Raw genomic sequence first — 15,808 nt, forward strand, 5'->3', positions numbered from 1 at the left:
TGGGAAAAAAGAAATTGACTGTATTTCCGCTGACCTGAAAGCATTTTTAACAGAGCAGCGTTTTCAGCTGCGCAGACAATCTACACGTCGTGCAGACTGTCTGCTGTTCGGTTCTTCAGGAGGCAGGATTACTGACTGGAGCCGAACTTTATTAACCGAGCCTCTTTATGATTATTCGTTTTAGTGGTTACCATGGTGATTAAGTCCCCAAACAAGCTCAGTTCTAGTCTAGTTAACGTTGAGCCGCATCTTCATGTGCATCTGGACAGGCCACAAATCCATCACAGGGCAACACAAAGACACGCTGGACTAGCGGCCAATCAGTGGCTTTCTCAACTTGGGCAGAGGGAGGACAGACTGTACAACTTATCAGTTGGGACACAGATACTCTGAGCCTCAATCATTATGTTGGATTTCTGCACAATGCAACATAATGCGTTGTCTCAGGCCAGCCGGTGTCCACAGTGAAAACCCAACCATCCGCAGCCTGGCTTTAGCCTCGTGGTGACCATTTCAGTTAATTAATAAAGCTGGGATGTGAGAGGATGGGTGTGTTAAATGTGGATCCTGACTAACCGCAGACTGTTTGTGTGGTGCAGGTGAGCAGCCCAAAGAGAACTTCGCCACCGCCGATGTGCCTGGAAAACGCTGTGAGTTTCTGGTGTTTTTAGAGCCTTTTCATGCTAAAAATAAAAAAAAATCCAATATGTATGCATGTATGTATGTGAGCTGTTTTTATTTAACATTATTCAATGATTATACGTTTTTCAGTTATTAAAAGTTCAATTAATTGAATTCAATTGTTAAATTCAACCTTACAAAACCATAATTGTTTAGATGCAAAAGTGTGGAAAACTTTTCAAAGGGAGCGTGCTTTCTTTTTTTTTTTTACTGTGACTCCATCTTCCGGGAGCCCTTCATGAACCAACAGGCGTTTTAACGTCTTCGTGACGGTCGCCCGTGTTAGAGGTTGTCGGTGCATAAGGCAGTGCAGCGCGTTCAGGTGCGCTACCTGCAAACTGTCTGAGTGCTGAAAGCCGCACAGGAAGCGTGGCGAAGCTGCTGTGCGACTTCGGTGTTGTTGAGCTGCGTGTTTTTGTTTTGTTCCCCCCCCCCCCCCCTCGTAGGTGCAACACCACCAGGGGACGACGATGGACGCCAAGGGGCCCTCAAGAGGTTCAGTGCTATGTGGCCCTCGTTCCGCAAAGGCAGAAAGGACAGTGAGTAGCATGTCAAGTGGATGTTTGTCTGGTTTTGTTGATGTTGCTAAAGGTGGTTTTCGTTTGTATTTCCTCCCTTTGATGCCAGAGTGCAGGAAGTCAGAATTAGCCTGCTCTCTGAGTAAAGGAGCAGAGTGTTCAGTAAAGCAACGGCTGGATGGGCTCAGTGAGTCTAAAGTGCATGGAGTGGGTGAAAGGTGCACCTCCATGCCAGTCTGCAAAGACAAGCTCCATGTATGAACAGCCAGAAGTACGAGCAGCAGCAGTCACTGTGACAACGACATTTTGCAAATTGATGCACAAGTACCAACGTAATTTGTTAGGAACTTTCAATTGAAAATAAAACGTGTTTTATTTTATTTCATTCAGAGAAAGCATTAGTCATATGATAACTTTGAGCACTGTGGATTCGTGACGTTGTTGTAAATATGTGTTACATGACCACCAGAAACGGGGGTTTCAGGAAGACAGTGGATCACTGCTTGGCTCAGGGTGAAGTCACTGTTTACGTCTCACACTCTCCCATAAAGTTCTGCAGAGTGTTGTGTCTTAGAGTCTTCCGTACTTCAGCAGTGTTATGTCTCACCGCCCACAGCCCTTTTCTGACTTAGTTTTTGAGTCTGACAAAAAGCTGCAAACTGAGTTGAATGTTCAGCACAGCTTCTGTGTTCTCCGGTGTTGCGTTGTGTTTGTGTTGCATACAGAGTACGTTGCGCTGTTCTTTGGACTCTTGACCCCCCAACCACTATATGACGTCTCCACCCTCCAGAGCTGTTACTCAGTGGTAATGGAAAACCATCGGAGGTTGTACTGGGTTTTATTGGAGTAGGACTATTAGTTACTGAACTTCCTGAAAATTCCTTAAGATGCACTTCAAGCAAAGAAGCATCTCCTTTTAAATGGAAAAGTGTTCGTCATTCAAAGGACCATGTTCTACAGAACGCAGATCATTTGCAATGCATGTCGGGATGCATCCTATTAGATGTCAGAGGCTGTAACTTGGAACTGATCGGCCACATTTCCACCCTGACCCCACAGTTCAGCACTGTTCTTATCCATTGTATCTAAAAAAAAGAAAAAGTAACAAAAGGACTGACAGCTTTATAACATCTTTAAGCCCTTTACAGATTTTACACCTGTTTTCTTTTCGCGGTTGGATTCGTAAACTTGGAAAATATTAGCTGTAGCTTTTAAAGCACAGATGAATTCTTTGCCAAACCCCTTAAAAGGTAGGAGAGTGCTAGGGCGTGCGCTCACACAGAAACTGGAAAGTTGAGAGAGAGGTCATCTCCGCATGAAGTAGAGCTTCAGCAACTCGAAGAAAGAAATATGTCTTTCCAGCACTTAAAAAAAAAAAGGTATCCACATCTTTGTTGAAGTTACACAGGGATGTAATCGGTATAGGAGTAGGAATCAGTTCATGCTGTGAAAGTGGTGTAAGAAACATGTCAAAATGTGCATCATCTTCCTGTTGTGGTTGTTGGTTAAATGGTACATCGTCTCTTATTGTGCTGAGCTCGTATTCTTCTCCTGTACTTCTACAGAGTGTTGTGTCTTACACTCAAATGTCAGTGTGTGCAATATTTACATCACAAAGGACTGTTTGGAATCCAGTGTTTGTTGGCTCATTAGTGTTCACTGTGTGCATTGAGTGCCCCGTCAGACACAAAGGATAATACAGAAAAGGTGAAAGGTCACAGAGTAATGGAAGCATATAATAGGCATATATCGCATCTGATATCGTCATTGTAATATTTACCAATATCATCGCCATTGCAAGACCTTCTAATATTATGCAGCCCTAATGTCAGAGGATTTTAAAATCATAGCGATGTGTTTCAAAAAAGTGAGTAAAGATCAAAATCCCTACAATATTTTCGTCACCTTAAATGGAAATGCTTTGGGGACATTGCACAGTCCGTTCTGAAACAAACCATGAAGCACAATTGATCAGTTGGGTTTTCTCTCTACACAAAGTGAGGAAAGTAAAATCAGTAGCAGTTTATGTTGCTCTCTAACGCAGCTGGAGGACTTAACGTTCCTGTCAGTCACTGAAGTAAAGATTTCGTTATGATCATGGTTTCTAGACTTGAATGGCTGGAGTCCATTCCACAGTTCCTCTGTATTTATTGATTTTACCTCAGTGACAGAGTGCTTGATGTCAGTCCATGAGTTTTCTGTTGGATTTAAGGTCCAGTGGCAAATTAGCTACTTCATAGCTGCCTGTTTTAAACACCCATAATCAGACAGTAAATCTCAGTAACCACCATGTAAAACATTTGTTTCCTTCATTCTTAAATAAAGGATTGTCTCTTGTTTTTTCCACAGCATGACTGAAAGCCAAACAGCTATTATTTTCAATTCATGATTTAGTTACAGCAAATCGGCAGATTGCATGTGAGGATTGTTAGGTCTGTTAGTTTTCTGTTATTTTATTTGCAATGCACAAATCTAATCCCTACACAAACAGTTACTGGTCTGGTGTGTTACGTGATGTAGGACTACTTTTATTTGGAACCAAACTGCACATTAGCATAGTTGATGTTGTTTCAGGGGTTGTTGAACCAAGCGCCTCCAGCAACAACGTGAAAAACCCACTGAACCGTAGATAAACAACACACAGGACATGCGAATTGACAAGTGGGGATTGGGAACGGACCTGGAGATGACATACTGTAAGAATGTAGTGCATCTTGTTTTTCTGAGACTCTGCTTGACGGTGTCCACACGCCTTCTGACTCACCGTCTATAATAGGTGTGCTCTTGTGTTGACCTAATGAGGTGGCACTGGTAGCGTTTACTGTAAACAGCAGCTGTTCCTTGGACTCCCTATTTTTAACTGTGAACGCTGACATTTTATCTCCACTAGAAGCTTCGCAGCCTGCTCTGCAATACAGACATGGCTTATTTTTACGCAGACTACTACTGTTTCTTTTTTTTTTTTTTTTGAGTCTTATGTTAATAACAGATCTTAAGAAGTCTATAAAGATGGATTATTGAAGTTTGCTTTTTGCAAGGCCAGTAACTTTTATTTGAGGCTTCACTGATCTCATCCTGGCCCGGATCTTTACCTGCAGGTGAAGATGGCACTCAGGGAGAACACAGGAACTAACAGTGTGTTTCTGTTCAGCCACTCGGCTCAAAGCTGAGAGTCCTGACTGCTTCACATGTGAACATACCTTACCAATTAGGGTGCTCTATTTAAGACCTCCTGCTTCACTCTGCTGCTGCTGCTGCTGCTGGTTCTGGTTCTGTTCCACCACAGCATCCACCTGAAAGCTTTCAGCTCAGGAACGCCATCCTCGTCCTCTGGCATGTTGGAACTTACTAATCGATAAAGTGCTAAGCAGCAGGGATCAATACGATCAGATCCAAAAAGAACAACATCAGTGATAGGTTTATTTTGTCATAACCTGCAAAGAATCAGCCAGAGACAGAGATTAGGTTTCTTTTAATTTCTTTTCTGCAGAATAGGAGAATTGAGAACAGACGCAACGAATCGCTGTCAAACACTGTCTGGACTCAATTCTGCCAGTTCTTTCTTTGCATTTCTCTTAGCTTCCAAGCAAACATCCTAAACAAAGTTAATAATATACTACAAAAGAAAGAGAAGTTAAGTAAATATAAAAAGAAGAATAATATGAGAGTAATAATATGAAAAGAATAATATGAAAACATAATTTGTAAAATAAACTCATGAGTAAATGAACAGGAGGATAATTTTTCTAACAATCAGTGACTGTGCTTTTCTGTGGAAGATGAAGAACATTTACTCATGACTGACTGAAACCAGTCAGTGAGGTTCTATCCTTGAGACAAGAATTATATTTGAATACTGATTCACAGAGAAACGCGGAGCTCTGTTGAGACCCTGAAATATGATTTTGGTTTTGATTAAATCTGTATCTGAAGCTGCTCTACATTTTGGCCAATGTCCACTAGTGGGCTAACAAACTCTGGGTGGAGTAACCATGTGTCATTTGAAATACAAATGACAAAATACAAAGTCTGACACAGAACACATTGCAAAGAAACCCAATGGTGATGTTCTTGCCACTCACAAAACGTTGTCAAGTGTAGATCTATCGATTGATCAGTCGTAGTGAATAAGCTCAAAGTGCGATTCAGTTTTAAATTTGTCCATAAACACAGTTCCAAGCCTTCCTCTGGTCATCCATCCATCGATGAGTGAAACCCTATTTTACACCCTGGTTTATCCTAAGAACTGCTTTAGTCAATATTGACTTGAAGACCCTAAATGGGGGTTTTAATATGGCCATGTCCTGTATTGTTCAAGTGGTTGAAAAGCATGTTCTAAAATATAATATATCCTTTATCTCTTCCCTTCAAGTTTATGTCCCCATGGTCTTTTTAGTCCACCCCAGTCATGCATCTTCCTCCACCTATAAGCAGAGAATGGAGCTGTTCTGATTTTAGCCGTCATTAGTTCAGGCATCAGATGGCGACATCAGCCTACCTCCCTATCTGCTCTCTAACTCAGTTTATATTTGTGTGTTTCTGTGTAGAAATCAAAGAGCCTGATCTTGCAGAGACGAGGGAGAACCTCGTCATGGACAATGTGCCCATTCAGCCCCGCCGTGTCAGTGGCCAGTACTTCTTTGAGTATCTAGTGGTGGTCAGCCTGAAGAAGAAGAAAGATGGCAGCAACTATGAGCCTCAAATCACCTACCAGTTTCCTAAGGTCAGTCACACAGTGAAATCCAGGTTTACGCAGGCTGTTGGCTCTTTGACGCGCTCTTGTTTTAAATAATGTGGGTCAGAGTGTTGAACTGGTGTTAATCTTTCTCGAAAAGGTTTGCAGTAAAAGTTGTTAAAGCTTTAAATCGATAACTTTGTGAACATACTTTACAACACCAACTGTCTACTGTAAGAGGAATTAATTTTTATTTTATTTTCCGGATTTTCTCATCTCCTCTCAAGTAACAGTGTGCAGTATATACTTGACATGAGTATTTATTTAAATACTTTATTGCCACCTGTATGATTACCTTCTGATTAATTGATACTTATCATGTTTTATTTAACATTGTAGATGAAAACAAAACATAAGATTTGTTTGAAAATCTAACCTCCTAACTAGTCATTTCTGTGTATATATAAAATAACCTTGTTTTTTTTTTTTTTAATGATAAAAGCAAATTTTTTTAAGTTATGCAGTTCAGTGACTTTGATGTGGTGGTCCATGCCTTCATTATGTCTTGTTTTGATCTTTGCAAGTTTTTCATCTGTTTTTAACGGTGACTAGCAGCTTGTCTATCAGTCAACAAAGCATGACGTGATCCTATCCCTGTTAATTGGAATCTTCTTCATTTCATATGTCAGTTTAAATTTTGTTTTAAAAAATCAAACAAACAGAGAGCTGAACCCAGAGCACTCCTCTTCTGTCTAAACATCGGTGCTAAGACACACCAGTGACAGCGTATTAATTTGCAAAATTTTTATTAAGATCTTGATGGTTGACCTGAAGAAAGCATGTAGCCTCTGTATAACGCATGTAAGAATTTCAAGTGAGTACAGCACATCTGATAGAGCGTGTTTATAACACCATGTGGGTTTCTGGTCAGAGAGACGTCATGGCCAAATATCAGAAGGAGGAAGAGGAGAAGACCCTAAAGGCAATCACGCTATTTTGTTTCCCAGAGGGCATCAGTTGGGCTCCTTTGACAGAGTACCACAGGTGAACACAACTCATCTGGCTGTCTCCTATTTATGTTTTTTGCTGTTTATGTCAACTGCAGTTTTTTTTTTTTTGCTTTTCATTTTGTCAACATCCAGCGAGACCTTCTCCTTTGTTCTGACTGAGATCGATGGCAGTAGACGAAACGGATACTGCAGGAGATTACTGGTGAGTCTGAGGATCAAACTCTTCAAACTGGTGGGAAATACTTCCGGTGAAAAATAAAAAATGTCTACGCTTTAATTCTTCCGATTTACAGCCAGGAGGAAGAGGAGCTCGACCTCCAGAGGCTTTCTGTATCATCAGTTCGCTGGCCTGCTTCGGCCTCTTCTCCAAGGTACGGTGCAACACGCCGTGGAAGAGCATTCATAGCTGGGATCTTATTGCATCGGATCCTGGCAACTTGTGTGGGAGTAACAAACAAACAGGATCCTAGCAACAGCACATAAAGGATGTAACCGTGGTGTGTAACAACATCTCGTGCGCAGATATTCGATGAAGTGGAGAAGCGTCGGCAGATCTCCATGGCCTTGATCTACCCATTCATGCAGAAGCTGAGAGAGGCTTCATTCCCGGCTCCAGGACAAACAGTGGAGATTAAGAGCTTCATTCCTGAGTCGGGCACTGAGGTCAGAAAAAAAAAAGAAAAAAATCACCCCCTCCCCCACCTGCTGTGAACTCAGCACTTCACCTCTCCTGATGAAAATGTCTAAGGTCTGTTTCTCTTCTTGTACTCCCGTCACGACTCTGCAGGACGGTGGCTGAATCAGAACAGCTCACGTGTAGTGGAAGCTTTCAACATAAAAGCAGTAGTTCACGTGTTGACCAGTTCACTTCCTTCTCGCTTACTCAGCCAGGAAAGGAGGTCCTCAGTCATTTTAAGGGAAAACAATCTGTTTTACAAAGAGAACTCCAAGCAGCAGGCTCTGCTGTTATCAGCTTGTGATTACATTGTTCTGTCAGAGTTATGGCCGAGATCCAGAAACAACATCCACATGTCAGAGGGGACTGAACTGCCACATGACCAGGCATCTTAGAAAGCAAGTCAAACTGGAAAAGAAACTGAAAGTCGGGATCGTCACCGCCCTGAGCTTTACACGTTAATTCCATGTGACTTTCATTAAGTATTTGCTGATATCAAATCCCAATTCTTACTATGAATAATGTCAGCTTTGTGTTTTAAGTTCAGTAGGCTTAAAGTGTTTAAATAGTTTAACCTTAAGTGTTGAAAAAAATCCACAACAACAGAACCTTGGCTGTAATTCTTGTATGTCAGGCGCTTGCATTGCAGGCAGAATGTCATGGAAATCAACATGCCTAAAATATTGAGTGTATGCAGGAACTCCTTCTGTAACATTTATGTTTAACCAGTTCAGGCATCTTGAAGGAGGCAGATTTAGTTGCAAGCATGGAAAACGTGAAGCAAAACAAATAAAGAGATTAAAAAGGCAGATTGTTTTCATGGCGAAATTCTGCAGAACAATTTTAATTTCTAGCCTGATAACACTGTGACTTTTATATAAGACCTTCTGGGTGGGTGTGTTCACATGGAGCTTTGTCTGAACCTGTCCTGTGTTACCCAAGAAGCTCCTGATTAAAAGCTTAACCCTTGTCTGCATTAGGTCATATACCATGTTTCAACAGCTCACAGCCATTTCAAGTATTTAGTGATGCTGGCCATTGATCATTGATTGATCTTTTACGGTTTTTTTTTTTTGTTTTTTTACTTGTGTGGTTTCAAAAACTGACAGTCTGACGGGACAACCCGTCCGCTTCCCCGCTGTCAGACCGTGACGATTTCCACGCTAATATTGCATTAGACTTTTGTTGTTGCCATTGTCTCCTAACTAAACAACAGCAGGTCGAATCAACTCCAGAAACAGTAGAAAGACAAGACTCAAGACCAAATTTAGAAGAATAGGGGCTCCTGGAGCTGGTTTTGTTGCTCTATCCAAAAAAAAAAAAATGTATTCGTGGAAATTACAGCTCATTTTATCGGTAGGTAGGTTTACACATCAGCTGATACAAATTGATGGTTGGTTGGTTCATACGGTGGCCCAGAAGGGTCAACAAAATGCAAAATCAAAACGTTTTAGCATAACTTTCTGTTGTGTTGGCATGTATTTCAAACCTTGCATTATTATCATTTCAAAATGTTCAAAAAATAACAATAAAAATTCTTCAATATAAAAAGACCGCACCTGAAATTGGCCAATGAGTTTTATCCGGGGTCCAGTGTGTGGCCAGTGTCCATAACCCAGTTGGAAATGAGAAGGTTGTAGGGACACCCTGATTTTCATCAAGTTATCTAACTTACCCAGCGACAGTTCCTGGTTGAATACATGAGATAGGTATAACTAATAATTCATAAATACAAAAAGAAAAACCATTTGGAGTGTGTGAACACCTGGATGTAATATTGTCCAAATGCGATGATTTCATCCAGATATGCACTCCGAATGAGTCACCTGTGGTGATTTCAATAATGACTGCAGCGTTTTCTCCCACAGATCATACACTTGACCCGACCGTTGGATTCTTGGCTGGAGCACGTCAACTTCTGCACTCTGTTCGACTGCCTGACAGACGAGGAGGTGCTGCAGGTGTTTGCTGCTGCCGTTCTCGAGAGACGGATTATTTTCTTTGCAGATGAACTGGGGTAAATGAACTGACACAGCAAACTATTTCAGTGTTTGGTATTTATCAGGACAGATGGACCTTGTTCAGGACGTCTCCTTCTTTTCTCCCTTTGGAGTTTTTCTGGGCTCGTCTCACCGAGAGGAGAACTCTCTGGAAGGAAGTGTAGCAATGATATGCCGCATTAAATTATAGGGTATATAAATAAAACATCAGTGTTAGAAATATGAAGGAGCGATACAGAATTAGACGCAGCTTAGATCTCATCATTGTGTTTTTATTATGGGAGAGGAACCGTCACGAGGTGCCGATTAACCAATCAGAGGAGTTTGTTTTGGGTTTTTTTCTTTAGAAAAAAGATCGTTTCGTCTCACGAGAAACAAAAAAATGCTCATGAATTATCATTGGAGATAAAATAAGCCCTCATGACATTGGATTGGAATTTTAACATATTCAGACAAAATCTTTTTTAAGCATAAAATTTCTTGAGGTCATGAAAAAAGTGTTACAAAAATATTAAAGAATCTTTATAATGTAAAATTGACTTTTATTAAGCTTTACAACATGCTATAATGTTAATCCCTCATGGAAAACATACCTGATTATTTTATGCATGTTTGAAAAATCCTTTAATCTCCATGACAACCATTCAGCTGTGCAATAGGTCTGGGTGGACCAAGCACCTCCTTCAATATGCAGCTCCTGCAGTTTCCAAGTTTCCGACAGAGCATTCCTCCCCCTGTAACTCACCCTCTCGGCTCCTTCAGACTAGCCAGCCGCAATTAGCAACTGGAACTAATGATAGGAGCTACTTCTCAGTGCAACGCTGGTAAAAACGCTGTTAAAGAGCTAATAGAGGAGCCATGTAGGTGGAGTTTGAGAAAGAGCCAGAATTTTTAATGAGACAGAGGCCCAATTTCAAGGCGCTAAATTACAAAGTCAAATTTCTTTTGGGTCATGTAGGATATACACAGTAATTTTATAACTGACGTTAACATAGTTACTTGACTGTGCTAAAAGGATTCTATGTGGCAGAAAAATGCATAACACTGCCCCTTTAAGTGTGTGTGGAAACAATCATGGCAAACTAGAAAATCTAACTGTGCTGTGTGTTTCATTTTGACTCTTTCCTTCTTCTGTAGATGCATACATTAATGCAATATGATGTGCCATCAGATTTGTTGATGAAGATGTCTGTCTGTCTGTCTGCCTGCCTGCAGCACATTATCTCAGGTCCTTCATGCAGTAGCAGCCCTCCTTTATCCTTTCACCTGGCAGCACACCTTCATCTCCATCGTTCCAGAAATCCTGATCGACGTGGTGATGGCGCCCACCCCTTACCTGCTGGGGGTCCAGAAATGCCTGCTGGACCTGGTCACCGACCAGAGTGATGTGAGTCCGCTTTTGTTTGTCACATCTTTCAACCTTAATGTGTTTCTCATGTTTATGTAGCTCACTGAGCAAAATGTTGTGCAACTGACCGTTTGGCTTGGCTACGAACAACTGCTGACAGATGCCGAAGGCAATTATGAATGATGTTAATAATTTAGATCAAAATGACCGAGTCAGGGCGTCATCTGGTTAATAAGGAAATAATAGCCAAAATATTTTCAGACTCATTTATTGTTTAATGACAATATTATCACTTGCTAAGGGTTAGTTATTGAATCCAGTAGATGAAGGAATACGTTCAGAATTAATTGTCATGATGTGAGTTTGTGGATGGACCCAAAACGCAGCAAGCTTTAAATGTCGAGTTATAATGAATATTTAATGAAAAAATTAAAGAACAAAAAACGTATAAAAATCACAAAAGATGGGCGTGCCGTGGCGGCGTAGTGGTTAGCGCGACCCGTATTTGGAGGCCTTGAGTCCTCGACGCGGCCGTCGCGGGTTCGGCTCCCGGACCCGACGACATTTGCCGCATGTCTTCCCCCCCCTCCTTCCCTGTTTCCTGTCAGCCCACTGTCATATAAGGGACACTAGAGCCCACAAAAGACCCCTGGAGGGGTAAAAAAAAAAAAGAAAATCACAAAAGATTGGCAGGAAACAGACTTGAAAAATGATGTGAGTAGACGACAGAAACTGACATTATTATGACTTCATTCTTGTAACACTGACTATTCTCGAAATTTGTCGCGCCTTTAGCGTGTTTTTATAGGTTAGCATGAAGAAAAGAAAGGTAATATATAATGCACATTAAAGTACAATATTTAAATGATTTAAACCGGTTTGTCTCTCCAGACACACCTTCTTTAGAGGAGCCATGGTAGTAGGTCAAATAAACAACAGAGGTCTCAGTGGCATTTAAAATATAAAATACATGAGAAGAAATAAATAATTAAGCAACCAAAAGGTTTATTAGGGTTTTGTGTTTCTGAAAGCGTTTGAAAAGGAACTTTCAGCTCTAGATGACTCAGCTACGCTGCTTCAGCGATTCCTCAATCTGAGTTACTCATAGCTTTAACTTTCTTGTTGTGACAGCTACTGCTGGTTGACCTATCGAAGAATAAGGAGAAGACTTTTCTGGTGACTGTAAGTGCTACAATAACTGCAGTATTTTTGCTTTACCTTAATATGTAATTGATCAAAACTGTTAAGTCCCTGCATTTAGTGAAATCTTCCTGTGCAGACTGGTGACGAGGACTCGATTCTTCCCCCGAAGCTTCAGGCAGAAATACTGGAAGCTTTGAGTCAGAGGAAAAAGGTGTCGGGTGAGTAAACTCAAGTCAAACAGGAGCGTCGGCATGGGAGATCGCTACATCCCTTTTCTCTTCTTTTCTTTCAGATGTAGAGGAGGCGAAGAAGGTGGAGGAGGTGAACCGGGTGGTGTCTGAAGCCTTCCTCCATTTCTTTGTCAGAACAGTCGGCCATTACAGCTCCTACGTCAAGTACACAAAAGAAGGTCCTGGCGTGTTTGAGAAAAGACGCTTCTACAAGGCCATCGAGTCCAAGACGACTCGGCACTTTGTCAAGAAGTTCATCCAGACGCAGATGTTTGACCTGTTCGTTCAGGAGCTGGAACAGCAGCAGCCGTCAGGACGGCAGCAAGGTGAGAGCAGAGCATCCAGGCCGCCTTACTTCATCACAGGTCCATCTGAACGGATGACAGTCACACATTAAGCTCTCTGACCCACTCTCTTCCCCTGCCTCCTTCTTCTCACTCTGTGGATGAGCAAAACAAAGGAGGAGTTTGTAAAAACGGCCCATCTCTTGATCCAGCAGTGTTTTCTGTGCCACTGGCAGTACCTCGCAGAGGAGTTTTGACCCTCTCCTCTTTCCGTTCTGTTATAGGTTTCCACGCTGTCATAGATTAGTAGCTTTAAGGACACACCAATATTAAAATTTGCTCTGATATCAACATGGGAATAGTGGTAATGGAAAGCCAATGTAATGTTCTGAAGACACGTCACCTTAACCTGCACACTTTATCATTTATTTCTAAGGATATAGCTGCTTCAAGTTATAGATGATTAAATAGAAGGATGTATCTGCATAAGTCATTAAGCTGAGGATCTAGTTCTAATAAACTAATATTTTGATGAAGTTGTCAATCAGAGCCATAACCTGCGGTGTTTGACTAAAATGAGCTGGTTTACTATGTTGTGAAACGCTAATAATTCAGCTTGAATCGCATTTCGGTGGAGTTCTAGTTAATTGCTGTCAGACAGAGCTAACAGAAAGGGTGATCTTTCACTTCAGAAACACTGCGCTTTGCTTTAAATATCATACATTTTAATGATTCAAGTTTCCGCTGTATATTTCATGCTCCGCACTAACTGAAACCTTGTCATTTGCTCTTGCAGGTATATTTCACAGAAAGATCACTGAATATCAGAAGAAGAAAAACGAGAAAACGAAGAAACACTAGCTGACACTTTGGGACTCTGGGTGTAGATATAAATATGTATAGATATATAAGTATTTCAAGACCTTCATAGGAAAAGATGTGAATATTGCACTGTGTTTTTATTTTTTTTGTAATTATTTTTAAGTTTGCTTTTAAATAATTATGTTCCAAAGTGTGAATTACTGTGTGACTGTGTTGCTGCTACTCACAGTGTCAAACACTGGTGTATGGGAGAGGCGTTCTCAGCCTGTGGCCTCCATGGCGGCGCTGATGAACAGGAAAATCATTTCCAATAAAGATTAGTTTAAGTCCATGGATTTTCCTGCTGTGATTTTAAGGCTTGAGTTCAGTTTAAGAAAGCAGCTCATGTTTTTTCTGCCTCTTCGCAACTGGAGCAGAGTCTCGAATTTTATCTAACAACTGACCTTTTTGATGTCTGTCTGTGAATGTCTCTGAATTGACACACTGCAGAATTTCGTCTGATACAAAACGGATAATAAAGTGAAATGCAAGCTGCTTTTGGTCACTTAGTTCCACAACTGCAGTAAGCGCCCAAGAGAGGAAGACTGTTGTAGGTTCGGTTTGAGTGGAAACAGGTTTAATTCCTTACGAGCATCTCAGAAGGTAGACTAGCTCTATCATCTGGACCCTTTTATTCAATAAGAAATAGCAAAATGAGAAGGTTGCCTTTCAATAAAACTATTAAGTTTGATTTTTTTAAATTATTATTATTCAAGATAGTAAAATGTTATGAATCAATTTTACAGTTTATGTAAGCATATAGCTACATATTGGGTTATGGACTTCACCGTGAAGCAGTTGGCAGGACTGTTGCGTCTTTGGCAGTCCCATCCTGGAGTCTTTCTGCATGGAGTTTGCATGTTCTCCCTTTGCATGTGTAGGTTCTCCCAAGGTACTACGATTTCCTTCCACAGTCTAAAAACATGACTGCTAGCTTAATTGGTCCCTCCAAATTTTATTTCATATAAAATCAAGCAAACTACGGACAACCCGGAGCATCCTCTTTACATAAAACAAACATTGTCTTCAGTCGGAGGCTTCTTCAAATTTGCTGTAAACAGACTGCTACAGGAGATCAATCCAGCCCACAGCCTTCGCCATCTACAACAGCTCTTCGAAAAACATTAGATTGATCGGAGCTGCAACAACATTTAATTTCCCTTTGGGATCGATGAGATATTTTTGAATTTAATTGAACTGCAATGGCCCTTAGGTATGTGTGTGTGTGTGTGTGTGTGTTGTGTTTTTGGTTGTTTGCCTAATGACTTCTGGAGATCAATAAGGTATTTTTTTGGTACACATGCGCCCTCTAGTGGTGCGCAATAAAAGTTTTGACTTCCAATCTTTTAGTTTACAGTTTCTTCTTGGTTGCTTAGAGACTGTGAGGACTTCACAACAATGTGTGTGTGTGTGTGTGTGTGTGCGTGTGTGCGTGCGTGCGTGTGTGTGTGTGTGTGTGTGTGTGTGTGTGTGTGTGTGTGTGTGTGTGTGTGTGTGTGTGTGTGTGTGTGTGTGTGTGTGTGTGTGTGTGTGTGAACAAAGTCAGCATCAGTGATATTAGCAGCTGTTTGAAAGGTTTATTTCCCTAGCCGCTATGTTAGATTCTGACAACTATTGACGTAAATCATGAGATTACGCTTAGCTATGAACTCAGATAATGTATGTTAACTCTATTGCTAGAACATTAATCTTATTATTGCATAACTTAACTCAGATCTATAGCTCTCACCGGTGGAAGCCTGTTTCCGCAACTCTGTTAAAATAACAATAATAATAATAATTAGCTCATTATTTTTGAGATAGTATCTCATTATTTTGATATACTATATAATTGTTTTGATATACTGCCTCATTATTTTGATATCTCATTATAATGAGATAATTTATTTTATTTTTTTAACAGAGTGGCGGAAACGGGCTTCCATACTCACCTTCTCTTTAGTGTAGAAGTTATTTTGTGATGTCTACGGAGGATTCATCAGGAAAAATAACTTTATAACTTTATTTAAATAACGTTAACTCCATTTTTTTTGCAGTTCTTCCTTCTACTTTTTTTTTTTTTTTTTTTTTTAGAATTTCAAGATTTTTTTTTTTTTTTTCAAATATATAGCTGACTATTGTCCAGACATCTTTGCCTCACAAAAAATGTGCTCACACGTAAGTGCTGCCATTCCTGAGCATATTTGGATATTGTAAAAAATGATTTTATCTAGGAAGGCTGTTGAGAACAACGGCATCGGCCTCCTGTTGAATAACCTACATTGCTTTTCGATTGCCCCGACAGGAAAAAGAGCAGGAGTTGCGCTAACAAGTCAGCGTTGAGAGGTCTTTAATCGTATGAAAGGGCGGGTTGGAGCCGCTAGGTGTCTTACTGAGTTCAAA

At 40.7% G+C, this 15,808-nt stretch overlaps 1 protein-coding gene across 2 annotated transcripts in view; it reads left to right on the forward strand.

The window, feature by feature from the left end:
• Window positions 1–13,921, forward strand: part of dennd2d (DENN domain containing 2D) — a 29,448-nt gene extending 15,527 nt beyond the window's left edge. For both annotated transcript variants that reach the window (XM_023333362.1, XM_023333366.1), the window contains 13 exons: window positions 600–650; window positions 1,128–1,220; window positions 5,747–5,922; window positions 6,806–6,918; window positions 7,017–7,086; window positions 7,178–7,255; window positions 7,407–7,547; window positions 9,429–9,577; window positions 10,776–10,947; window positions 12,040–12,090; window positions 12,188–12,269; window positions 12,344–12,607; window positions 13,362–13,921. In XM_023333362.1, the coding sequence (XP_023189130.1) occupies window positions 600–650; window positions 1,128–1,220; window positions 5,747–5,922; window positions 6,806–6,918; window positions 7,017–7,086; window positions 7,178–7,255; window positions 7,407–7,547; window positions 9,429–9,577; window positions 10,776–10,947; window positions 12,040–12,090; window positions 12,188–12,269; window positions 12,344–12,607; window positions 13,362–13,426 (1,505 nt within the window). In that variant the 3' untranslated portion in view covers window positions 13,427–13,921. The remainder of the gene's footprint in view (window positions 1–599; window positions 651–1,127; window positions 1,221–5,746; window positions 5,923–6,805; window positions 6,919–7,016; window positions 7,087–7,177; window positions 7,256–7,406; window positions 7,548–9,428; window positions 9,578–10,775; window positions 10,948–12,039; window positions 12,091–12,187; window positions 12,270–12,343; window positions 12,608–13,361) is intronic.
• The last annotated feature ends 1,887 nt before the right edge of the window (window positions 13,922–15,808 follow it).

Source organism: Xiphophorus maculatus, chromosome 1, assembly GCF_002775205.1.
Source record: "Xiphophorus maculatus strain JP 163 A chromosome 1, X_maculatus-5.0-male, whole genome shotgun sequence".
In the NCBI taxonomy this organism is placed as follows: Eukaryota; Metazoa; Chordata; class Actinopteri; order Cyprinodontiformes; family Poeciliidae; genus Xiphophorus; species Xiphophorus maculatus.